The 24669-nt window shown below is 47.0% G+C and overlaps 2 protein-coding genes across 7 annotated transcripts in view; one reads left to right on the forward strand and one right to left on the reverse strand.

Moving 5' to 3' along the window:
• Positions 1 to 7: 7 nt before the first annotated feature.
• On the forward strand, positions 8 to 3861 carry pex12 (peroxisomal biogenesis factor 12). 2 transcript variants are annotated; one of them, XM_053852647.1, is made up of 4 exons: positions 31 to 222; positions 1655 to 1785; positions 1852 to 2390; positions 2570 to 3834. In XM_053852647.1, exons 2-4 carry the CDS (start codon positions 1660 to 1662, stop codon positions 2964 to 2966), a joined length of 1062 nt encoding a protein of 353 aa, XP_053708622.1. In that variant the 5' UTR covers positions 31 to 222; positions 1655 to 1659; the 3' UTR covers positions 2967 to 3834. The 2 variants fall into 2 exon arrangements, with proteins under 2 accessions (XP_053708620.1, XP_053708622.1); XM_053852645.1 differs by having other exon boundaries at positions 8 to 222; positions 1655 to 2390; positions 2570 to 3861.
• hdac5 (histone deacetylase 5) overlaps positions 3304 to 24669 on the reverse strand; it is a 35750-nt gene continuing 14384 nt past the window's right edge. For 4 of the 5 annotated variants that reach the window (XM_053852643.1, XM_053852641.1, XM_053852642.1 and 1 more), the window contains 26 exons: positions 17717 to 17803; positions 16622 to 16872; positions 16409 to 16553; positions 16222 to 16327; positions 15921 to 16054; positions 14639 to 14770; positions 14461 to 14570; positions 14276 to 14392; positions 14045 to 14156; positions 13681 to 13988; positions 13362 to 13474; positions 13106 to 13289; positions 10037 to 10145; positions 9840 to 9973; positions 9626 to 9746; positions 9489 to 9538; positions 8749 to 8856; positions 8626 to 8681; positions 8465 to 8552; positions 8272 to 8391; positions 8094 to 8191; positions 7827 to 7945; positions 7623 to 7756; positions 7449 to 7530; positions 7104 to 7272; positions 3304 to 6975 (listed from right to left, as the gene is read on the reverse strand). In XM_053852643.1, coding sequence (XP_053708618.1) covers positions 6936 to 6975; positions 7104 to 7272; positions 7449 to 7530; positions 7623 to 7756; positions 7827 to 7945; positions 8094 to 8191; positions 8272 to 8391; positions 8465 to 8552; positions 8626 to 8681; positions 8749 to 8856; positions 9489 to 9538; positions 9626 to 9746; positions 9840 to 9973; positions 10037 to 10145; positions 13106 to 13289; positions 13362 to 13474; positions 13681 to 13988; positions 14045 to 14156; positions 14276 to 14392; positions 14461 to 14570; positions 14639 to 14770; positions 15921 to 16054; positions 16222 to 16327; positions 16409 to 16553; positions 16622 to 16872; positions 17717 to 17771 — 3195 coding nt within the window. In that variant the 5' untranslated portion in view covers positions 17772 to 17803 and the 3' untranslated portion in view covers positions 3304 to 6935. Of the gene's footprint in view, positions 6976 to 7103; positions 7273 to 7448; positions 7531 to 7622; positions 7757 to 7826; positions 7946 to 8093; positions 8192 to 8271; positions 8392 to 8464; positions 8553 to 8625; positions 8682 to 8748; positions 8857 to 9488; positions 9539 to 9625; positions 9747 to 9839; positions 9974 to 10036; positions 10146 to 13105; positions 13290 to 13361; positions 13475 to 13680; positions 13989 to 14044; positions 14157 to 14275; positions 14393 to 14460; positions 14571 to 14638; positions 14771 to 15920; positions 16055 to 16221; positions 16554 to 16621; positions 16873 to 17716; positions 17804 to 24669 lie in introns of all 5 variants that reach the window. The other variant, XM_053852639.1, reaches the window with a different exon arrangement.

A 24669-nucleotide genomic window follows, 5' to 3' on the forward strand; every position in this document is an offset into this window, starting at 1 on the left:
TTTGTTCTTGCGTTGTCAATAAAGTTTCAGGGGGAAAAAAACGGGAGCTGATCCCGGAAGTGGCGGTTTGTTTTGGTGTCGCGCAGCAGCAGACATGTTGGTTCCGTGCACTCGTCACCGTCTGTGAAACATCGTGAAGTCCAAACTGCTGCTTTTTCATGTTTACTTCAGTGTCCTCGGTGACGCCGTGGAACCAAGCGTGTGCGTAAGAACTGCGACCCGGTGAGTGGAACGGATCGTCGATCTCATGTAAATACAGACGGTTATTTAAAATAAAACCGTCTCAACAGCGCGTTGGCTTGTTGAGTTTTGCCTCGTCAATGGGAAGTATTTTCTAAACAAAACTACCCACCGTTCAACTTGGTCGTTTGGACGCTGGTCCCTTTTAAAAATGTTGTTTTACTTTCATCCACATACGTTTACAGTTTCGAATCACGAACTACACGCGATCGTTTGTCAGTTGTGCCAGAAGAGAGAGCGACATATCAAGGAGTTTCATTTGTATTTATCTATTTAACACAATATTTATCATCAGATTGTTTTATTTGTATTTATTTATTTAACACAATATTTATCATCAGGGTGTTTTATTTTTATTTATTTTATTTAAAACAGTATTTATCATCAGGGAGTTTTATTTTTATTTATTTAAAACAGTATTTATCATCAGGGTGTTTTATTTTTATTTATTTAAAACAGAATTTATCATCAGGGAGTTTTATTTTTATTTATTTAAAACAGTATTTATCATCAGGGTGTTTTATTTTTATTTATTTAAAACAGAATTTATCATCAGGGAGTTTTATTTTTATTTATTTAAAACAATATTTATCATCAGTATTTATCATCAGGGAGTTTTATTATTATTTATTTAAAACAGTATTTATCATCAGGGTGTTTTATTTTTATTTATTTAAAACAGAATTTATCATCAGGGAGTTTTATTTTTATTTATTTAAAACAGTATTTATCATCAGGGTGTTTTATTTTTATTTATTTAAAACAGAATTTATCATCAGGGAGTTTTATTTTTATTTATTTAAAACAGAATTTATCATCAGGGAGTTTTATTTTAATTTATTTAAAACAGTATTTATCATCAGGGAGTTTTATTTTTATTTATTTAAAACAGTATTTATCATCAGGGAGTTTTATTTTTATTTATTTAAAACAGTATTTATCATCAGGGAGTTTTATTTTTATTTATTTAAAACAATATTTATCATCAGTATTTATCATCAGGGAGTTTTATTTTTATTTATTTAAAACAGTATTTATCATCAGGGTGTTTTATTTTTATTTATTTAAAACAGAATTTATCATCAGGGAGTTTTATTTTTATTTATTCAAAACAGTATTTATCATCAGGGAGTTTTATTTTAATTTATTTAAAACAGTATTTATCATCAGGGTGTTTTATTTTAATTTATTTAAAACAATATTTATCGTCAGGGTGTTTTATTTGTATTTATTTATTTAAAACAATATTTATCATCAGGGTGTTTTATTTTTATTTATTTTATTTAAAACAGTATTTATCATCAGGGAGTTTTATTTTAAATACTTGTCACTGCAGAGTGTTGAGTTATTGTTAGATTTTTAAAACAGTTATTTAAAGCGTTACTTCATGTGCTCTTGTGATTCATCGTGCCAGCAAACATGGCGGAGGCTGGCGCTCACCTGACCACCACCACCTCCGGACACGAGCGGCCGTCCATCTTCGAGGTTCTGGCCCAGGAGTCTCTGATGGAGGCCGTCAAACCGGCGCTCCGGCATGCGGTCAAGGTGACACCACGACCTGTGTCTCCTCTGCAGTGGTCAAGTGTGAGCTCAAACCTCTCCCCTGCTCAGGTTCTAGCTGAGTCCAACCCTTCCGTCTTCGGTGTTCTGTGGCGCCGCTTTGATGAGGTCTACCTGCTGCTGGACCTCCTCCTGCAGAAGCACTTCCTGTCTCACAGTGCCGCCTCGTTCTCGGAGAACTTTTACGGCCTGAAGAGAGTCTGCACGGGACCGGGGCGACCGGCCGGTCTTGCTCTGAGCAGGCGGTCTCACTGGTGCTCGCTGCTGCTGCTGTGTGTGGCGCCGTACCTGCGGGCCAAGCTGGAGGCCCTGTTGGCTCGGCAGAGGGAGGAGGAGGACTTCTCCATCCGCGTGGCCCGTAGCCGGACGCAGAAGGTGTTCCGGGCCTTGGCGGCAGCGTATCCGTACGTCAGCACGGCCTGGCAGGTGCTGCTCTTCAGTCAGCAGCTGCTCTTCATCTTCGGGAAAAGTAGGAGTCACAGTCCACTGCTGTGGCTCGCCCGGGTCCGACTGGAGAGGCTCACCGCGCTGGACTTCAGGGAGCTGGAGCTGAAGAGCGGCAGAAGCCGTGAGCCTGCAGCAGCTGGGAGGTATGGCATCTGCTGTCATTCCATTCACTTCACATGCAAAAAGAACATTTTTCAGAGCATTAGTATGAGCCACTTCCTCCATCTAGCTAGGCCAAAACAAACTCCACACAGATGACAGTTCTTGGGGGGGAGGTGGGTGTGACACTCACATCTGAGAACATTCTACTCGTGTGATGCAGTCTGGCCCAGCGTGCCGGTCGGCTGGTGTCCCAGGCAGCCAGGGGCGTGGCCGTCTCCCTCTCCACCTCGCTGTCGCTGGGAGTCTTCTTCCTGCAATTCCTGGACTGGTGGTACTCGGCCGAGAACCAGAGCACGGTGAAAACCCTGACCGCCCTGCCGGTGCCACCGCCCCCACTGAGCCTGGCGCCTCCACCCGGTGGTGACCCGGCTCAGGACAGGACGTGCCCGCTCTGCAGGAAGCCCCGCACCAACGCCACGGCGCTGTCCACCTCCGGCTTCGTCTTCTGCTACCCCTGCATCTACGCGCACGTCAAGGCCCAGCGCAGCTGCCCGCTCAGCGGGTTCCCCTCCGAGCTGCAGCACCTCATCAAGATCTACACGCCCGAGACCCCCTGAGAGAGACGATGAACATGGACTGCTTTTGAGGAAACTGTTTTGATACGGACACGATGGTTGAGCTCTCGGGCTCCACCTGACTTGACCCTTAAGCCATTAAAGTTGACGTGAACCTAAACACCAGTGATTCGGCTGAATTCTTCTCATGAGAGGAAAGATATCTGCTGCACAGTGGTGTGTGTGTGTTGGAGGTTCAGAGTGAAGACAAGTGTTGTGGGGACGTCCAAGATAAGACAGTCAGTGAATTGCTTTATTGAGTTTCCAGACAACAACACTTAAAAAACAAACAATGGAACAGATAAACAACATCACAACAATACAGTGAGTAATTCTTAAAAAAAAAAAAAAACAAAAAAGAAAGGAAGGACTTTGTTAAAACGTCCGGCTCCCCTGCAGCACGGCAGGAGACCAGGAGTCACAGTAAACAACGCTGCTGTATTGCACGTGTCAACACAAACATGAACCTTATTTACACGTGAAGCGGCGAAAGATCCACACCTTTTCAGATCTGTCCCAAGAGTCAGGAATGTGCTTGTGATCCACCACAGAGAGAGAGAGAGAAAGAAAGAGGAGAGAAAGAGAGAGACGGGGCGTCCTCGTCGCACAAAGACGTTACAGCACGGTATCAAACAGGAAATATACAAAAGAGTCCAAGTGTGTGTGTGTGTGTGTGTGTGAGAGAGCAACAATGAGGCGCCGCGTGTCTCAAATATCATGTTAAATACACGTTGTGACCTCTGCTGGTTTTATCGAAACGTCATGAACGCGACAGCGAGCAGCAAACGCCGCGGCTCAAACAGCACGCGACACTTCACCGCCAACCTTCAGCAGGAACACGCCTCCAACTGAGTGTCACCAAAAATGGGTGACTGAAAAACAAAACATTCACCATAAAAGTATAAAATAATCATTAAGAAATGAATTAGAATAGAAAAAAACTAAAAAAAAAAAGAAACTGAAATTTGTATTAATTAGAAAAATGAAAAAAATGAAGATAATAAATTAATAAAAATAATCAAAGGCCGGAGTGAAAAAAAATGCAAATGAGTCAGAAATATAAATCTTCTCATGACTTTGCCGTCACAAACCCTCCTTTATTTGTGAAGGTCAATTTCTCATATTATTTTAAAATAGATATTTTTAACTGTTGAGGACAAACTATTTCAAAAAATAGGGATTGTTTTTGAGCCTCATAACTTCATGTTCTTACTCTACAGCGCCCCCTATCCATCCTTCTCATGATCAACTAGAAGAGAGGGGTTCGACGTCGCACTGAAGCGCGCGGTGTTGCTGCTCGCCCCGTCGCCTGCTCGTCCACCTCCGCACCAACATGAACTCCAGTCGAGTTCATCCTGAGTTTACCTGCGAAAACCTGACACCGTCCCGGGCACGAGGCCGCTGCCTTCGCTGATCCGGTTTAGAGCCCGAGTGTTCGCACGAGGCTGAAGAAGCAGCTCGCAACAGATCGGGTGCATCTCTGTCGCCCGGTCAGTATTGCTGTGCCGAGGTGTGGCCACGGGGGGAGGGGGGGCAGCGCGAGCGACAAGACAGAAGAGCTGCACGACACGTCGGCTTATTGCAGGCATGAGGGAAAGTAGAGTCGGACTCAAGAGTGTAAAAATGCTGTGGGCTGCTGGTGAAGTGAAGAACCACGACAACTGCTTTCATCCGGGCTAACAAGAACCTGAGGCACACAGACATCCTGAGATCGCGTCGACATAAAGACAATTTTATTTTATACTCTGTGACTCCACCAGCTCCATCACATTTCGTCCTTTATTGCTAGCTCAATTCATCGTTTCCATTTTCACAAATGTAGCTAAAGTGCCCATGTAGCCACAGCGCTAACCTAGCTAGCATGCGTGATACAAACATTGTCAGAGCATAAATATTGAGTACTAAAATAGCATTTGTCTCGCATGAACATTCAACGGTTATAAAGCTAATTTTTCAACAATGGGTTTGGCATTGCGACGTATCGTGCAGCTCTACGATCTCAGGAAACCGAATTCAGCGAGCTAACGCTCAACTGCTGCGCCCGAGTCCAGAACTCTGGCGCACTTGACTAACTTGGCCGATCTTGGATTGGCATTCAAATATGGCTTCCGACCTTCTTAAGACTGTCTCTACGTATTGCGAAGAATACCCGATAACATGGCGAAAACATTATGGCCTTTTGTGTGGCTAACTTTGTCGGCAGGCAGGACGCGATACAAGCTGTTGTGATTTGTACAAATTCGACCAGAACGCAGCTTTAGTAGCAGAACGATAGTCACTGTGTACGAAACCTACTCCAAAATGGCGGAATATTTGTGGACTAAATAGTGATAGTACAATTAATGTTTAGCAGCCTGGAGTCACCGGGTGTTTCACAGCTGACGCCCTCATCCAGACACTAGCGACTGCAGATTTCTCCAAAACACATCATCAATTCGTACACCAACTTTTACCAGTCAGATGCTGTTGTTGGTCAAGACTTGACCTGCGTCTTTCTCAGGATTTCTCCCTCAGCCCAGCAAAATGTTAAAGGTTTGGGTGTTGGCCCTGCTGGCGTGTACACAATGTGTCCACTAGAGGGCTCACGGAAATGAGTCAGAAACGTACCATTGATCTTTAGCCAAGTATAATATTATCCGATGCTGGTTCTTGAATTTAAAAAAAAAACGACATCAGAAATTTGACTCCTGTGTTCGTTGTGAAAAGTTTGAACGGTGATTCGTCTTTGCGACTTTCTTTGTAAATTCAGGAAAAGACCTCCAAACGATACAATAACGGAAGTCACTTTCAGCGCGAGGAATATCATACCACCTTTCCAACATCAACGAACGAACATCAGAAAACAAGTCGGGAGAAAACGGCAGATTTACCACGTCAAAATAATGGCGAAACCACAGTCTACAACTTCATAAAATGGGACACTCGTGCAGCGTTCCCACTTTTTGGTCTGACAATAATGACGTTTTCTGAGCGACAATTCTGCTCTCCACCTTTGCGGCCAGCTAGCCTCTCCCACAGCTAGCTCGCGAGCTAGTTCTGCACTCGCCATCAGTATTTAGTCCACTCTGGGTTTCGGCCACAGTGAGGGCTCCGGCGGCAGCAGAAGGCAGCGGAAACTGACCCTGATTGATAAACATGTGCGATATAGTATATACTTTTATACAAAGAGAATATTGTTTATACATAGATGTATGTACAGGTCTCGACAGCCTGTGCGCTCTGACCAACAGGACAGGAAACAATATTTACACTCAACGATGCACGACGGTGTCGGTGATGATGTCATCCAATGAACAAAAAGAGGCGTGGCTTGGGTCACCAGCAGACGCGCTTCGACGTGTTCAGCTCCTGAGATTCATGATTGGAGTTTTATTACTGTTAAAGCGGGTCAGAACCGAATAGTAGCGTCTGAAAATGGCTTCTCGGAAACAAAAAACGTTTTTTCAGCGATGACTTTAGAGTGAGACGGACAAATTAAGGCATCGAGATGAAGAGATGTGTCGTAGTGTGTTCCCTCAGCTCTGATTGGCTGGTTGTTGAGGTGAAAGCGGTGGTGTGTGTGTTTCTTTTTTCTCGGTGAACTCCGACCGGACACAATAAAAAAGGCACCTGGTTCGTCCTCTTCCTCGTCCGCGCTCCACGTCGGCCTGGGCGAGGAGACAAGTCGTCCGCTCGCCGCCGGGACATTTTGATCGCAGATGGAAATGTTCAGTGGTGATCGTTGTGTGAAACCAGGTCAGAGTCACAGTCACACGCTGGGAGCGTGTCCCGGCTCCTCTGCTCGCCGCGGAGTTGCCAACAAGACGTCCACTCCTCCTCGGGGGTCTGGGTCACCTGACCCGCCGGCGCCCTCAGCGGCCTCCTCCGCTGGGCGGGGTGGTCCACAGTTCTGCTCTGTGTAAATGTGTGTGTACCTGTACACAATCGGTGAGGGGGAGGGAAGAGGACGTGCGCGCTCCAAAGTACGAGCTCCTACAAGACCGGCTCCTCTTCCATCGGCTCCTCCGTCAACCTGGGAGCCATGACACGTGCAGAACTTCACACCCCATTTGCAGTACAGCAGAGTTCAAACAACAACAACAGAGTCTGAATAAAGGGCCAACATGCGAGGGCGACTTTTTAAAAAGGTGTTTCGCCGACCTGCTGGTTTCTGCCGAGTCAGCATCTGGACGCGGCTGCTCCACATCCACGCTGAGCGAGGCCATGGCACTGACCGTCTCCGCCTCGTCCTTCTCTGACTGGCCCTGAGCCGACAGAGAGTCGTCCAATAGCGATGGGCCGCTGGTCTGCAGGCAGGACCAGTGTTTACCTGCAGGGAACACTTCCAGTTACAGTCAGCAAATCCATTCCACAGTTTACAGCGGGCCCAGCAGCTGACAAGGAAGCATTGGTGCAGCCAGTTGTTTGTGAGTGTCTGCACCTGTGTTGATATCCAGAGTTGTGCAGGTGCGTGAGAGTGTGTGTGTGTGTGTGTGTGTGTCTCACCCTGTATCTCTCTGACTCTCTCCAGAGACGAACAGGCTTTGGGACACGGCTTCTCCTGCGGCCACTGGAACCCAGAGTCACACTGGAGACGCACACACACAGCGGCCAACATCACTTGCCGTCCGGACGCTCCGCGTCTGTCACACGTCTGTCTAAATCGCCATCGGGTCTCACCGGGTCTCCCAGGAGGGCGGCGACGCAGGCCTCCGAGGCGTCGCAGATGGCGGTGAGGTCGTGACCCCCCTCCAGCGCCATCACCACCCGCCCACCCGCCAGACTCATCAGCAGCTGCGTCAGCTGGCCGAAACCTGCGGACACACTCGGGCAAGTCAGGAACCTTTTCCTGAGCGGTCGCCCGTGGTCACGGCGACTGCTCACATTTGGCAGAGACGTTGTAGCCTCCTAGAGGAGACTGGTGGCCCTCGACGGCGTCGAAACCCGCGGACACCAGGACCACGTCTGGACTGAACTGCTGAGCGATCGGCATCACCACGTTCCTGAGGGTGCACACATCAAACACACACACACAACTGAAAACTCTGTCACACACATTTACAGGTGAGAAATGTTGTCCGGATGAATTCCAACCTCCCTGACTTCAACTAGACACTTGAAAACAAGAGAAAAGACGAATCCAGCACATACCGAAAGGCCGAGAGGTACTCCACATCGCCCATAGGGGGCTCTACTCCTCCGGTCCAAGCGATGTTCACGTTGAAGCCGACACCTGGACCCGACCCCACCTGGTTAAAAGTGAGTTCCGATCATGTAGTTGGTTCACCAGCTGCGAAACAGAAGTGTGATAGTGACGCTGGATGCTGACCTCCTCCGGGGCGCCGCTTCCTGGGAAGAAGTTTCCGTCGTCGTATCGGTGGAGGGAGATGTAGAGAACGTTGGGGTCGCTGTAGAAGGCCTGCTGGGTACCGTTGCCGTGGTGAATGTCCTGCAGCAACAACAGCATCGACATAAGTTTGACGGAGGTGTTGAGGCTCCCGTCCTGGGAGGTTCTCACTGACCCAGTCCACGATCAGAATCTTCCCAACCCCCAGTTTCTGCTGTAGCAGCTTGGCAGTGATGGCAACGGAGTTGAAGAAGCAGAACCCCCTGAAGACACAAGGACAGGGTGAGGTTACAGTTTGGATCTTGCTTGACTGGGATTTGATCCCAATGTACTGACATGGCAGTCGACTCCTCCGCGTGGTGACCCGGTGGACGCACCACCGCAAATCCATTCTGCAACACACGCGACTCTCAGGTTACTTGGTCTGGCTGGAAACGCCCTGGCGCTGGCGAGTCTTACCTTCAGCTCGCCCGCCGCCACCCTGAAGGCCAACTCAATGACAGAACCCACCGCCATGCGGACCGCTGCTGACGAGTGCATCTCGTTCCAAACCGTGTCGCTGTCCACCTGCAGAGTGCAGCATAGATCATGAAACCAAAGACGTTTTTGAATATCCAAACTATAAGCAACTACTTTTTTTCTGCACCCGCATCTTATAGACCGCTGCGGCTTATGCATGAACAACATCTATTTTCCTTCTTAAATGTAGTGGGTGTGGCTAATATTCTGGTGCACTTTATAGTCCGGACATTACAGTAATTCTAGTTCTTTGAAACGACCAACTTTCCTAAGTCCTTCTGAATGAATGAAAAAAAACATAACACGATTCAATAACAATATTCAAATGTATACATGACTATCACTTTAAATGTAGTTCTGCAGTTAACACTCCTCTCAGAAGCTAGCGCTTGCAACGTGCGCTTGTGTGTGTAAAACAACAAAACAAAACAAAAGAAAAACTGCAAAAAAAGAGCACTTGTAATGTTCTTTAATGTGCACCAGGTGGTGCTGTTGCGGCACCGAGGGAGGTTATGCAACATGTGAAGGTGTTAAGGTGGCTAAAAATAAACCGCTCTCATGGTTGCATTTGCCGACGTGTGGCTGCCCCCTGTCGTATAAACAGAGGCACAACATCCCCAAGTGGACGCTTACTTTCCAGAAATCACATGACACTCAGGCAGGAAGTGACGCTGACTCACCCCGATGCCTCCACAGGGCAGCACGGCGTACATCTTCTGGCTGATTGGACCTGTGCGACACAAGTCTGGCGTCAGAACTCCAGAAGGTGCTCAACACCAAGCGAGACTCGCGAGTCGCAGAGGACAACGGGTCGTACCCAGCAGCTTCTTGTGGTCCAGTTTGTGCCGGTTCAGAGGGCTGGTTCCGTACAGCAGCGTGTGGAATTCTGAATGGACGGTCTGGATCTCGTCCAGAGATGCTTTGCGCCCACGAATCCTCTGCTCACACACACACACACACACATATACAGACAGACAGACAGACAGATCAATGCATGCGAGGTCTGAGCGCTGTTCGTCGGGTCTGTGTACCTCACAGCGGCCCAACAGGCCCGTCTCCTGCAGCCGGGACCAGATGCTCTGAACCCTCCCAGCATGCTCGGGATGGATGTGGGCGTTTCCACACACACACTGATGCTTGAGCATCAGGCTGTCGTACACCAAACCTGCAGCGCACCACATGTTAGCGATGGACGCATGCAAGCGAGTGATGCCGGCGCCGCACTGACCAGTGGTGAAGAGGTGCTTGATGGGATGCACGGTGGTCGCCGGAGACGACTGCGCTCGGCCCAGAGGTCGGTGGGTGAGCGAGGAGAAGGAGCCCGGCTGCTGCAAGGCCTGATGGGAGAGAGAAAGCAGACGGCAGCGCATGTGTGTGTGAGTAACAATTGTCGCTTCCAAAAACAAAACTTTCCTGAGATGTTTCATGCGACATTTGAAGTGACTCTCCCGCATCTGTGGGTGCGTGACTTTCTGAGTTGTGTGTTGGTGCATCACACACACATCATCTCTATTAGAAACTATATATAGGGAGCATCATCGCGGCTCGCTGTGAACAAGGTGACTCATCATGTGTGGGTGGACAACAACACACTGGGAAGACGTTCAGGAACACACACTGTGGGTCCAGCGGTTGAGTCACCCCGGTGACGTCACTGCAGCATTAGACAAGTGCTTGATTGGACGCCGGCTCCGAGGCTTAGAGGGATTTTGGGTTCAATTCTATTGTTTCCTGTCACGTCAGTGTGTGTGTGTGTGTGTGTGTGTGTGTGTGTGTGTGTGTCGAGGTCAGACTTGCGCACGTTGTGAGGACTTTAATTTGGATGGTCATGTAATGTGGATTTGCCCACAGAGTTCAGGGACGGATGGATCTCACCACACTGATCCCAGAGTGGACCCGCAGCACCAGGGTCCCGGGACCCGGTTGATGCCCCAGAACACCCACTGAAGACCACAGTTCAGAGGTGTGGTCCCTGTGAAGGTCCCCTTCAGTCCCGGCAGTGAGCACACCCGCTGCACTTCCTCCTTCACTGCTGCTAAATGTCAAAGCTCTCTGAGGATGACTCATCCAGATGCCACAGAATCACCTCTGAAATTCACTTTCTGATTCCCTTGGGCCACAAGAGACAGAGGACCAAGTGCCCGCTTCTCTTTCCTGGCCTGAAATCCCTTCTTATTTCAACACTGGCCTCTGAGGACCACACCTCCCCTTCTTCCACAGCTCTCTTCTCTCCACTGCTTCCTCCTTCAACTCTACCTTCAATCTCCTTTCTTTCCTCCAGTTTCTTCTGCTTCACCCTTTGTTTTTTCCACCTTCAACTCTGCCTTATATCCTCAACCTTCTTAAATGCCTCTATTTCATCAGTCATTTATTTCCCCATTTTGTTTCACCTCTACCTTCTTTGCTACTTCAACTCTTCGGTCTTTACTCTGTCACCTCTTCCAGCTTTCACTTGTCTTGTCTTCTTTCAATCATCCTTCTTTCCTCCTTCAACTCTTGTCTTTGTAATGTTCCTTTCTTCTTTCATCCACCACCAATTCCTTCTTTCTTCCTAAAACCTGCGACAGCCATCTGTTTTTGAAGTAGTTTTTGTGTGCTCAGACGGCAGTAAGAAGGGGAATTCTTCCTTATTCCCCTTCTTACTGCCTTTCTTCCCTCCTCACTCCTCGTTCTTTCCTTTCTTCTTTGCTCCCTCAATTCTTCATCCTTTGCTCTTGCTTTCTTCTGTTAACCTTTCCAACTCTGTCTTTTCTCCCACTTTTCCCATACTGATCACTCTCTTTCACTTCCTTCAGATTTATATTTTCAGTCCTCACTTTTCCTGCTCTCCTCTATCCATCCTTGAGTTACTTTTCTCCTTTTCCCATTTGTTTTAACTTTCATCATCATGAACCAGCTGAGAATGAAGTAAGAAACACATTGAAAAAAAAAAAACCTCATTTTGTCGCTGCGAGACAACATCCCACCAGGAAACTTGTCAATGATGGTGTGAGAACGGAGCGTGGGAGGAGGAGAAACACCTGGAGTCAGAGCGACCGGCCGAGTGCGAGCCGCGAGAATGAGTCAGAGCGGCACAGCGATGCGCGCAGCAGGAGTTCAGCCGTGGACGCTGCCGTGTGAGTCAGTGTTTGTGACTCCTAAAACGGCCTCCAGTCTTAACACGGCGCCCACATTTGGATCACAATGGACCTTCATTTACATCTGTGTGCGGAAGCAGCAAACCTATGCACTTTCAATTCAGGGAGTCGGACCAAACATCACCAACACACCGCGATGATAAGCCTGTGTGTTTCTTCTTGTTTTTTATTTTATTTGAACAATTTTTATTTTAATTTTTTTTTATTTTGGTTTTTTTTAAATAATTTTGTTGCCTTTAGGGGGTCAAACTGGGGGATCAAATTAATTATTTCATCTTTCCACCGGTTCCTCCTTCAACTCTACCTTCAACCTCCTTTCTTTCCTCCAGATTCTTCTGCTTCACCTTGACTTCAACTGTTCTTCAACAAAAGTTTTCTTCAGTTAACTTTTGGAGAGAGTACAATTCTATTCTCCTCATTTATTGCATTCATATTTTCTGCTTGTAGTTTCATTGCTTTTGTTTTTAGTGTTTTTAAAAATGTTCTTTCTACATGGAATTGTGACAAGTCCAAAATGATGTCATTTCTTTCAGTATTAAATTTAAACACAAATTTAATTGATTCACTGACAGTCATTTTGCAATCTTCACATTTAGTTTTTTTGTTTACAATTTTTAGACGATTTTTTACATTCAGGTTTTGTTTTGTGGGCTTTATTAGTTTACCAGTTTATTCCAGTGAACCCCCGTAACTTTGTTCTGCTGTACTTGAGGTTGATATTTTTACAGTCCACATTTCTCTCTCAGACATCAGATCACTCAAACAAACAACAAACAGCCCTCAAACGTGGCACCAACTGACTTCCTCACACACACACAACATTTTGGTCTCCTGCTTCACTTGGTGTCGCGCCGCCTCACACTGCTGTGATGATGGACAGCCGGCGATATTTGTGCGCATATCTGCCTCTACTTTCAGTGCTCTAAATGTGTCCGTTGCCATAGCGACTGAACGGTCGTGCTGTCAATCCATGTCATCGGTAACTTTGAGTGCAGTGCCTGAAGGCCTGCGTCGCTCATGTTTTACCTCTGTTGCCCGGAAACCCGACAGACAATCATGACAAACAGCGGCCACACACTTACATGAACACATGCATCAGGATACTCAGATTCAACACACATAACACATGAAGACACACATGACTTTGCATGCGCACACACCTGAGAGTAACTCCCCCGCTCCTCGTCATCGCCGTCCCCCAGCGTGATGACGTCTTCATCCTCCTCCTCTTCATCCAGCTCGCTCTCTGTGCTCTCCCCCTTCACGTGCACGACGCCGCGCTCCTCCTCGCTCTTCACTCTGTCTGAGTGATGCGAGCTGTCGTCAGACGCCTCTTTCTGGAGCCTGTCGGAGGGGGGGGTCACGGTCGGGTCAGGTGAGGGACAGCCGCAGGGTTGAGGGGTACAATCGACTCACCTGTGAACCCCCGAGTCCTCCTCCTGCATGTCGTTTGTCTCTGTCAGCTCCTCCTCCGTCTCCTCCGGGTGGGTCGGGGGAGGTCTCGGGAGGTCGGACCCTTTGGAGAGCATCTGAGCACACAAAAACCACTTCAAAAACAGATGACTGTCACAGGCCTGCTGACAAAGATACAACTTAAAATCGCTCACTGTGAAAAGTATCAATAACATACATTTTTTAAACCAATATCTCCTTGTGTAGGGGATAAATAAATAGAAACTGAAGTAACTACGCAGTACAACACTCAATATTTACTGAGAAAGACACTGCTCCTGACCTTGTAGTGTTTCTCCAGGAAGTGCTGGTGCTGCTGCTGGACCACCAGCTGCTGCAGGGCCTGCGGTGACTGGGGCAAGGGGGCGCTCTGGGTGCGGGCCAGCGGCCTGTGGCGGGGCAGCTTGTTGACTGTCCGCAGGCCGCTGGACACGCCTCTCTCCGCCGTGACCAGCGGCGACTGGTTGTACATGGGGACGGCCAACATGGCGGTCTGCTGGCGCGCCTGCTCCAGCAGGAGGACGTGCTGCAGTAGCGAGGAATGAGCCGAGTGGGAGCTGGGGGGAGGGGTCTCGACGTCGTGACCCACGCCTGCGGAGGAGACAGGTGAGGAAGCATCAAACAAAAGCAGCTTCGGTGGACAGTACCTGCAGGCAGCGACGACGTGGAGAGGAACTTCCCAGTGAGAGCTCCACCCGCTCGCAGGGACTGGATGGCCTGGCGCTCGGCTTCCTGCTGAGTCGACAACTTCTGTGGTGTCTGCGGGGTGGACAACATCTCAGTGCTACTCTGGTTTCCTCCCACAGGCCACAATCATGCACGAAGGTAGTAAAAAGTATAGCGCCAACTAGCGGTGAGAAGACAAAGGTGTGCCTCACCGTGATGTGCGTGTTGGCAGGAAGGCCCAGGGAGATATTGGGGAGGGACGGGGAGGTGTAGAGGCTGAGAGGACTCAGCGCCCCGTCAGCACCGAGCGTTTGGTGAAGAGACCTCAGCTAAATACAGAAGAGAGACACAGTTTTCACTCAGGAAGCGGGTGAAGAGAGCCAGCGTCGGATCCTACCTCACTCTGGATGTTGGGGACTGAACCCGTGTTGCCATTGGCGATGGCCGAGTTGGAACTGTTGGGGCTGCTGGGACCAGAACCTGGAGCGCTGTTGCACAGAGAGGAGACTGGAGGAGAAGAGGCGACGTAAGGAAACAACCTGGAAACGCTCCGGCACTGGTGAAACTCAACCCACCGGAGATCTCGATGGCTCGCTTCTTGAAAGTGCTGATGACGGTGCCGTCCTTCCTGCGGAGCAGCGGCGAGCTCCGCCTCTCCGCCACCTTCTGCTTCAACCGCGATCGCACCTTCAGGTTCGGTTCAGAGACTGAGACACATAACACAGCAAATCACAGACCCACTCTTCAGCCAGGAGCCTGTGGTCACATGACCATTAATAGTATAGAAAAAATTCAATAATCATTTATTTTCCTCAGTGCTTTATATCAATCAACAAAAACGGAAAAAAATAAATATCTTTTTTTCTTAATCCCTTAAATTGAACTGAAATACAAGAATGTGGTTTAAATATTACTCTCTGATATTAAATACATACATATTTTTGCATTACATTTTTACATAGCATTGAACGTATTTTATTATCTGATATGATCATTGAAATATATGTCCTCTTTTTTAATATTAAAACATTGTTTCAATATTTTTATTAATATAAATATATATTGATAATATATATAATTATATGTATTATCATAATCGATTATCATATATATAATATTAGTAATACATATTATCTTCAAGATTAAATTGATTATATTCATTTACACATCTTGAATCAAAATACATTTGCTAGATATTTTTTACTCTCAAAATGGAAAACATTTATTAAAATAAAATAATAATAATAATAAACTAAGTGCTGACAGTTATTCCCTTACTTTTTTCCAAAACAATTTCAATCATTTATTATTTAAACAACTGTATCTCATAATCCAACATGGAATATTTAATAAGATTCTAAGCGTCAGAATTTGTGATCATTAGTAGTAGCAGTAGTTTAGATGAGGAAATATTTCCATCACACATTATTACATTTCATCAAAACACAAAGGGAGTAAGACACTGAAATCCTAATTTCCCCTCATTCATTTGGGGTAACATCAGGATCCTGGTCTGCGCCTGTAGGTGGAGCATTTGGCTGGCTGGTTTGCTCCCTGGTTTAGCAGATGAGGTTATTTGAGGCTGCTGTCAAGTGGAGGCAGCAGTACCCTTGAGAGGGACTGGAGCCGGAGACAATCCTCCCATGAGAAGCAGCGAGGCTCCGGGGTTCAGTTCCCCCTGAGAGCAGCGGTGTGACTTTCAATAGAGTCTCACCCTCAGAAAGCCTCAAAACCAAAACATGGCCGTCGAAGTTTCCCCAAGAGCAACATCTCAACTCCAACCTTTGATAAGATCAGTGTGATAAAACAGGTCTGTTCTACGCGTCCTCCTCCACCAGAGACAAACACGGGTCTCACCTGTCTTGCGCAGCGGGAAGTCGTCTTTGCCTTCGTAGTTTCCGAGCAGCGAGGGAAGCTTGTAAGACGGTGGAGTTCCCGGAGTGTTACTCTGTGGCGGGGAGTTCTGCTCCAGAGAAGTGTGCTGACCCCCCCTGCACACACATCACAGGACACATGTCAACAAACAAAAAATGAAAATCTCCATTCCATCATTTCGACAGGTCACCGCCCTCATCTCACCCCACAGAGTCACCTTCTTTACATGAGCATAAGGACGTAGCACAGGGTAAAAGGAGTTGGGGGTTCTAGCTCTGCTCACCAGCACTTTGGGGAGAAGGAATGGTTCAGTCCACCGGTGCCAGGCTCTTTCTTGTTGAGGAGAAACTCCTGCAGCTTGAGCTTCACCTCAGTGCTGGCGATTGCACCTTCCACAACACGGACAAGCAGGCAGAGTAAGTCAGTGCACACACACACACAGCGATGTGAGCAGCAGAAGCTGAACTTACTCTCTTTGCCCTTCTCTTTGTTCCTGAGCAGCAGCAGCTGCTGCTCCAGCCGCTGCTTCTCCTGCTCCTCGTGCCGCTGCTGCTCCAGTTTCCTCTTCTGCTCCAGCTCTTGCTGTCGCTTTGCTGCCAGCAGCTCCTGTTGTTGCTTCAACACACACAGAGTCATGAAGCCGCACCTGCCGCCGGCCGGATCCAGAACCCACTCTTGTCTACCTTGAGGTGCTCCTGCAGCTGGACCTCGTGCTGCCGAGTCAGCACTTCGTGCTTCTTCTGGAACTCTGCGAACAAAAGCTGCTTCTGGAGCTCCTGCTGCTGTTTGAGGAGCATCAGCTCGTGCTGGAGCTGCTGCTCTCTTAGGGAGGTGTCCACCCCGGCGGCCCCCACAGACAAAGAGCCCACCCTGGACTCGGTGCGCAGGTCCACGGGGCCGCCACCGCCTCCACCACCTGGACCATCCTCTGGACCTTCAGCAACAAAGCAACATGACAGAGCAGCATTACAACTGCTTTCTTTTGGTGACTTTTCCAAGACTCAAGAGGAAATAGCAAGTTCAGATTCCCCAAACCCTCGACCTGTAGCACTCTTAGAAATATCGGCTAAATAATCTCCAATCTAACGATCCATCATTTTTGTCAAACGCAGCCCACAAATTACCACATAAGAATAACTTTTATGACAACAATTATACACAAAAAAGCCCATCCATGGCAGAAATTGTAACAATGATAAATAAAGTCTGAATTACATTATAGATTACAAACTGAACAAGAAGTCAAAGTTAAGAGATGAAATCACAAAAGCAAGCTGTATGAACAATAAGCAAAGTGATTGAGATATACACACTTGGAATTAGGTGAACAACATAGCTGAAAATAGTCAGAATAACAGGCTTGTGTGTTGAGATTTAAGGCCTTACGGGGCAGATACTGTTGAAGAAAAAAAGGTCAGACTTACAGAATATCCTGAATGAAATCATTGTGAATTGGTAAAAATAAAGAGGTAACACCCTGAGAACCACGACAGGAAATGGGTCAAAGAAAGAAACTGCTGTAAACGTAAACATTGTTGAAGTGCAACTTCTAATTCACGTCGTCCTGTAAGCGTCATCTCTAGACACTGGAACAGCAAAAGTCTGTCGTCGAAGTCGTAGCATGGGCAACTGAGCCTGTGCTAACTCACGCTAACGCTCCGAGATGCCCTTAGAATCCTATTAAAGAGCCCCGGTGATCCACTGCTGGTCAGTCTCACTCTCATGAGCGGCAGAGACATGGAGCCTCCTGAAGGTCTAATAGAGGACTCGCCGCTCACCTCCTTCCCCAGCTCCTCCTCTCTGCTCACTGGAGGTCCCAACTGGACTCTGCATGCCGGACGGGAGGCTGCTCTTCACCTCCACCACTGCGGGACACACAGAGAGAGGGAGTGATTGATTCGTCTGGATGATATTGTCAGGGACACAGCAGACTATTACATCATTCCCAGGCAGCAGACGCACAACAGCGCGGCTCCAGTTTCACTCGGGCCGGCCGCGCTAGCGTTGTGAGGGTGAGGGACAAGCCGTTCTGCTGCCTAAAAATAGCTCCCAGTCTAGCATTAGCCTAGCGCGGGCTCAAAATTACCCTTGTTACCTTGGCATTAGCCTATATCGCATCCCGCTAAAGGACACTGCAGAATAGGGTGACAAGCAGCATATGTATTCTGAAAGGTATTTATAGCAGAGCGGAGGCGATGGGATGCTAGGAACAACTGAAGCTCTGCTACATGAAAAACTATGAGTAAACCAACCACAACAGCCACTCACTCACGGGAACATGCTATTCATGGCTACTTTTACAAGGATGAGTGTTGAGTCAAAAAAATAAGAGAACACAAGTCAGAATTCTGAGCCAACCAAAGTTACGTTTATAAGACAGATGTTTGGTGATGGGATTATGAGTCACAAGTATGGGAGGGGAAAGTCAATTTTAAAATGAAAATAAAAAGTAAAAATGGACAACTATATTCAGTCAGCATGAGTTGATGGAAATCCAGCTTGGATTTGAGTTTTGGTAAAAGTCATGAAGTTAGAATTCAGGGAAAAGCATATTTAAAAATTGGAAAATAAATTATAAAAATAAATAATAAAAATAAAACAACTACAGTCAAATGTAGAAGAAGACAAGTCTAGTCAAAACTATCCAAGAAGTGAAGATTATTTGATAAAAATCCTGAAACAAATGCCAGGAGGTAAAAAGCGTGAAGAAAAGCCCAAAACTTTAAAACAAAATTGAATAATATTTCCACAGAAGTCAAAACGAAATTTAAGAAAAATACAACCAAAAACAAAATTGTGAGATGAAATTCAAGATCATGAGATGATCAAAAGCATGTGGGAAAATCAGCAGATAATTATAAAATACCATCAAATTAAAATGAGGGAGTCAGATGCTGTGATGAAAATAGAAAGTTTTGGAGAAAACTACGAAATAAAGGGTCAGAAATAAGAGATAACAACTAGGAAATATGAGAAGAACATTCTGAATTCTGAGAGAAAAAACAAAACTTAGTGGTCAACAGTAGGGGGGTCACTAATATTCATACAATGATACATAGCAGGATTTCACCAGGCCCTACGTTATCGATACACTGCTGCCAAATATTGATACTGAAGCGATAAACACGCAGCCTGCATTCTGAAAGTAGTCACTCTTAAGACGGCTGCTACATTCCTGAAAGGCGCTATATGATGGCGCTGCTTCGTGTGTGTGGCTCTGTAAAGTACCGTGATGGTATCATATCATGAGGGAACTGGTGACAGTCTGGTCAACAGTCAGAACTGAGACGACTCCAACCTCCAACTCCAAAATCAAACCACACGACACCTATATAAAGTCAAAATGTCTAAAGAAGTAGTATATGGTACAATATGTAAAGGGGAATGTCCGAAAGTCAGCACTATAACATGAGAATTGGTGAATGCACGTTGAAGTCAACGCAAGGAGTGGAAATGTCTGGGCAGTGAGACCCCACCTCATCTTGACAATCCAAGCGTGTTAGTGCGCGACAAACCTCCCAAACCTCATTCTGCCCAGCCTGACAAGCCCAGTCTATAAATACCTCATTGTGCTGTCAGTTAAAAGACCCGGCACAATCCACATATGGTCCACATTACAAGGAATCTGCACCTTTAGATCGGAAGCTTCAAATCAGCTCAGCTGTTCCAATCGGCTTATCCTGATCACTGGATATGTGTGTGAGAGTTTCCTTGTGCCGCCTCTCGCCAGCAGGGACGTGCACTGTGCCAGTGTCACTTACCCTGGCTATTGGATCAGGCTACTTCCTGGAAGACTCTACCGCGTTGGCGCGTCACTACGCTTCCTGTCGGCCCGTCAGAAAGGAAATTCGATTAGTGTCTGAAGCTGAGCAGTGTGAACTTAAGACCTTGCGATGCACAACAGTCGCGCAAGAGATGATGAAGATGGACGGCGCAGTATAGCAGGTGCTAATCACAAAACACTCTGCTCCGCCACAATTGAAAGGTATGAGGCTCGGATTCACTCAAGACTTATCACAATAGAGTCACTTTGAAGGGCAGAGTCTTCTAGAACACATGAGGCAGCTGCCCACTCCATCTCTCATGTGAACACTCCTAGCACCGCCTTGACGGTGCCCTTTCAGTGGGACTCGAACCTTGATTCACCCAGTCCAGACTTCACTCCCCCTTTAGAAGGACTGAATGGATCAATGGATGGAGACCTACTCGTCCCTAAGTGGGTCAATGTCAGCAAATACTAAAAGAGATTCATGAATTCCAGGGCAGACAATGAGGGCATTCATGATACCTCCTTGAATTAGGATGTGGGAATACGAGTGGAGCTCCAATGCTTGTTTGAACTGGTCTCACTGGGAATTTGTCCCTCCCTGCAGCCACTACGTTGTCTGGTTATTTCGGACTGCTCTTGAGAGAAACACCACGCCAAGTCAGGAGGTGGGCGAACGTTCAGAATCAAAGTTCACAACAACAAGTACAAGTCTAGCACACAGCTCTGGGACCAGAAGTATTTTGATGGCATCATGTTCGGGTCCACCTTTAAAGACTGCACAAGTGTGTATCCACCTTAAGACGGTAAACTCCTAGCAATTCACAGTTCTACCCCTGCTGAGATTTGCAGGGCAAAACCAGAGCAAGGCCAGCCTGGGTGGATGGTGCGGCAAAGACGACTTATTTCTGCTTCAAATTTTGCCCCATCAGCTTATGTGCACCACGTGGTCTGGAAGCTAATGAAACACTCACAACAGGGGCCAAGCTTCTTAGTTTTGTCCAGGTGGATCAGAGCTAACGCGAAGAGGAAAGATTTCATGAACTGTCTTTAGCACTCGCTGGACTGCTAACCTCTCAACTGGCACAGAGTCAACTTTGCTATTGAAGACCTGCAGCTATTACCAGCGCAAGCTCTCAAAGTTTTCCACGCTCGCACACGTACAGGACCACACAACCTACTTTTAGGTCCCGCTGGCTCAAGACGGTTAGGTTGGCTGGGCTACTGCAAGCAAAGAGACGTTGGACAAACAGGGTCGTGTGTGTGTGCAGCCTCTCGCAGCTAAATTACCTAAACAAATATTCTGGTGTTGCACTGTGACGCACGTGTCTCCCCTTCCACTACAACACACACACTGTCCCAGTGTGTGCGTATGTGGGAAAATGGTCTACGTCTCCTGTGTGTGTGTGTGTGTGTGCACAACAGTCCTTTTGGCAAGAGAGCAACATTCCACAGCAGCCAGCCTCTGACGTCAATCTGAAGACATTTATAGTCTGGTAAACACACACACACACAAACTGACATTAACGTACAGTCTGACAAAGAGGTGGGGCCGAGTTTCAGTCAATCATGTCGCGGCTATGCAAAGTTCGTAACGGTCTCCAGGTGGGCCAGTTGGTTCAGAGGTTCACAAGCTCTGCATCTGCAGGAGACCCCTGGCGACACCAATATGTCATGTAAAGGGCAAAACTTTCTCCAGCTGGAGCCAACAACTGTTCTCCTCCAGAGCAACGCAAAACTTGTGCGCCCTTTCCGAACCTAAACTTTCAGTGTTAGAGACGCCCAAAGCAAGGAACTTTGATGATGAGGTGAAAAAGGTAAGGATGGTACAGATGTGAGGAGGGGGGTAGGTGTCCCTTCATGGTTGGAATCTATTGGAATCTGTGGTGGGGCCAAACCCCCCCCCCCCAAAAAACGGAACACAGCCAATCAAGAATGTGGACATTCAAGAATGTTTTGTCATTTACTGAATTGGTGACAGTGAAAAGGCTAGTAATCCAAGCGGTCCTCACACAGTCCGTCTCTTAATACGTCCATCCGGTATGCGTGACTTGACTTCCACTTTTTCTTTTGGGATTTTTCCACAAATAACATGGTAAAAACTGTCATGTTCACGCCCACCTCCATGATGTGTTACATGTTAGCCGGTTGTTTCCACTTTGTTTTAATGCGTTTGATCAGGTGAGATTTCATCTCTAAAAAGAGCTTGTTTTTATGATAGCTGTGCACCACGCTAATAATAATGTCAACAGTAGTAGTAATAGTCAACAGTGTTGCTCTACTTTACAGTATTAAGCGCTAACGTGAGGCAGCAACCAAGGGAACAGGCGGGTAAACGGAGTCTCCTCCTATAGGAACCAGGATTCTCCCTAATACTCAAGTGGGATAGTCTTTCACCTAATGGCTTGCCCACGCCTCTGGTCAGAACATAGATGGATGTTCAGGTTCTGGGCAACACCAGCCTTTTGAGAGAACTATGGTCCACACTTTTCCTGCTCCTCTGAGGAGGATGGATGTCTAACTGAAACACACAGTTCCTGCTCCTAAACTGGTTGTACTGTACACCACAAACCAGTCGCTGTAAACAACATGATTTGCTAAAGCCGCGGAGGACTTTGTGACAAAGGTGTTGTTCTTTTTTTGTCGACCCTGCTGTCCTTGTTTCTTCCATGCAGTTGTTCTAATTCTCCTTCGCCTCTCTCACTGCTGAAAGGGATTTCTGGAAACCAACATCCGTCTTTCTCTTTCTCCCCGTCTTGTTCATTTTGCATCGCTAAAGGAAAAATAGGCACGATGACGTCAACTCTGCATAACACTCTAAAAAAAGGCTGGTGAAGAGACACAGGGAGAAGACAGAGAGAGGGAGCGTGAAGGGTAAAAATAGTATAATGGCTGTGTGTACTTTAGACAAATTAGAAGCTTAGAGAGAAAGGAGTCACATGTGGCGTTGCCATGGTGAAGGATGGGTGGGTCAAATGCATTATGGGGTGGGAAGACTGTAGGTCATCCACAAAGGATGCTGTTTGTTGTGTGTTAGCAACTTCAGCTCGAACATCTGTTAGTTTGTGTTTGTCGGGGCATTCAGAGTTCAGATTGAAAATCTGCTTTGTAAATACGACTGTCCAGAAAAAGGAGCGCAAAGCAGTCCGGCCCACGTCTGCGGGAAAACAGCAGTGTGTGTGACATCAGTAGATTCAAATTATATCGCACAGTGATTCTGTCACCATATTTATGTCACCATCAGCCTAGCAATGCTAACAAGCTAGCTAGCTGGAAACATGCTAAAACCAATGTTTTGTGGACATCACAGCACAAAACAGAAGCCGCTACCATTAAGGATCCAAGATGCTACCACACTGTAGCAACGAGTGTGTTTCAGGGAGATTCGCATTCCACAAACACAACGTAGCAACAGAATCTTTGTTTGCTACCCACAGCTGATGTCCGACTTTCTGTATTCATCAACCATATCCTCTCTTTGTTTGAAATCAGCACGAAACTAATGCAAAGAAAACAGGCAGCCACACCTGCGAGTGAGGCAGATGACCTAAATAGGTAGGCAGTCTCCACCTGCTGGTCATAAAATCATGTTATGGGTGAAAAAAAAAGGAGCTAGACAGTGTTTTACAAATACAAACAGTACAGGTTTCATGGCAAACAATGCTGAATGCTAACATTGTCATCTTTGACATCCGAAAAGATGGTGTATCCCATTCCAAATCTGCAGGGCAGCGTCTGCTGCCAACAAGGAGATTAAGGTGATTGTATTAACACGGTGACATCAACTCCAAACCGGGCTCACCTCACTCGAACCTTGTTATTCCACTTGCTAGCCCTGTCGCTAAGGAGCACAGCTACACACCATATTTCTGAAAACAATGATGACAACTACAACTCATACAAACATTTGATGATGTGGAATTTGCAAAAGAAATCATATTGCTGAACCACAGATTCTGGTTAAACTGATGAACTCATTTCATGCACTTGGCATTTACAGAAAGAGATGCATGTTGGGGGAAAGAAAAAGAGGAAGACAACCAATGAGGTTCACGGATGTGATGGATGAGGACATAAAGAGGACAGGTGTGACGAGGGATGATCGAGACAGAGGAAAGAGGAGGCTGATGGTAACTGCAGTTGTTTTTGCACAAGCACAATTTGATATGGGCGAATTATTGCCACTAGCATTTTGGGAATCAAAGCGCTGTTAACTGAAACTACGTCATCGCAGATTGAGGCAGTAGCACCCCTCAATGTATGAACAGATACGGGAAAAAAATACAAAATTATGGAGGCAAAAATTGTTCAGAATTAGGATATGCAAACTTTTGTTACACTGGACTCAGAAAAGAGCTGGTGCGGCCATCAAAGGTGTTTAAAAGAGATGGTAAATACATGTAACTCACTGTCAGCGCAATAAGCGGCGAGAGAGCGGGGGTGGGTAAACCTACTGACTTGACATTCACAATGGATTTGAGACTAGGGTGAGGGCTCCACTCATATTTACAGAAGGACGAAAGGGCATGTTCTAATTTATTAGCGCTGGCACCTTGACTTAGGTGCAGTGGCAACGCTGAATTAATGCCAGGGCGACGGTGACTGAAATGGCGCGGCGCACAGGACATTGACTCCTCCTTGTTGTCACTATGTTAGCGCTAGATATAACGTGAAGCCCGGGCTGGATTAGAAATGTTCACGGGCGAATCCAGCCCGTGGGCCGTCGCTTGCACAAGCCCCATCTATTTGCACAAACTTGCAATGACACCATCTCATGCTTCATGTTCTACGTCTTCCATGACCAAGTGCTGTGGCAGGACACAAAGTTGTCATGACAGGTGTTCTGGGGTGACACACCGGGGTTACGGGGTGCAGAGGTACACTACAATCGGAAAGGACCAAGATTTAGCTGCAACCACAACAGCCAACAAAAGCCTTACTTAAACATGACAGACATGCTTTACA

The sequence above is a fragment of the Synchiropus splendidus genome, chromosome 19 (genome assembly GCF_027744825.2).
Source record: "Synchiropus splendidus isolate RoL2022-P1 chromosome 19, RoL_Sspl_1.0, whole genome shotgun sequence".
Classification (NCBI taxonomy): Eukaryota; Metazoa; Chordata; class Actinopteri; order Syngnathiformes; family Callionymidae; genus Synchiropus; species Synchiropus splendidus.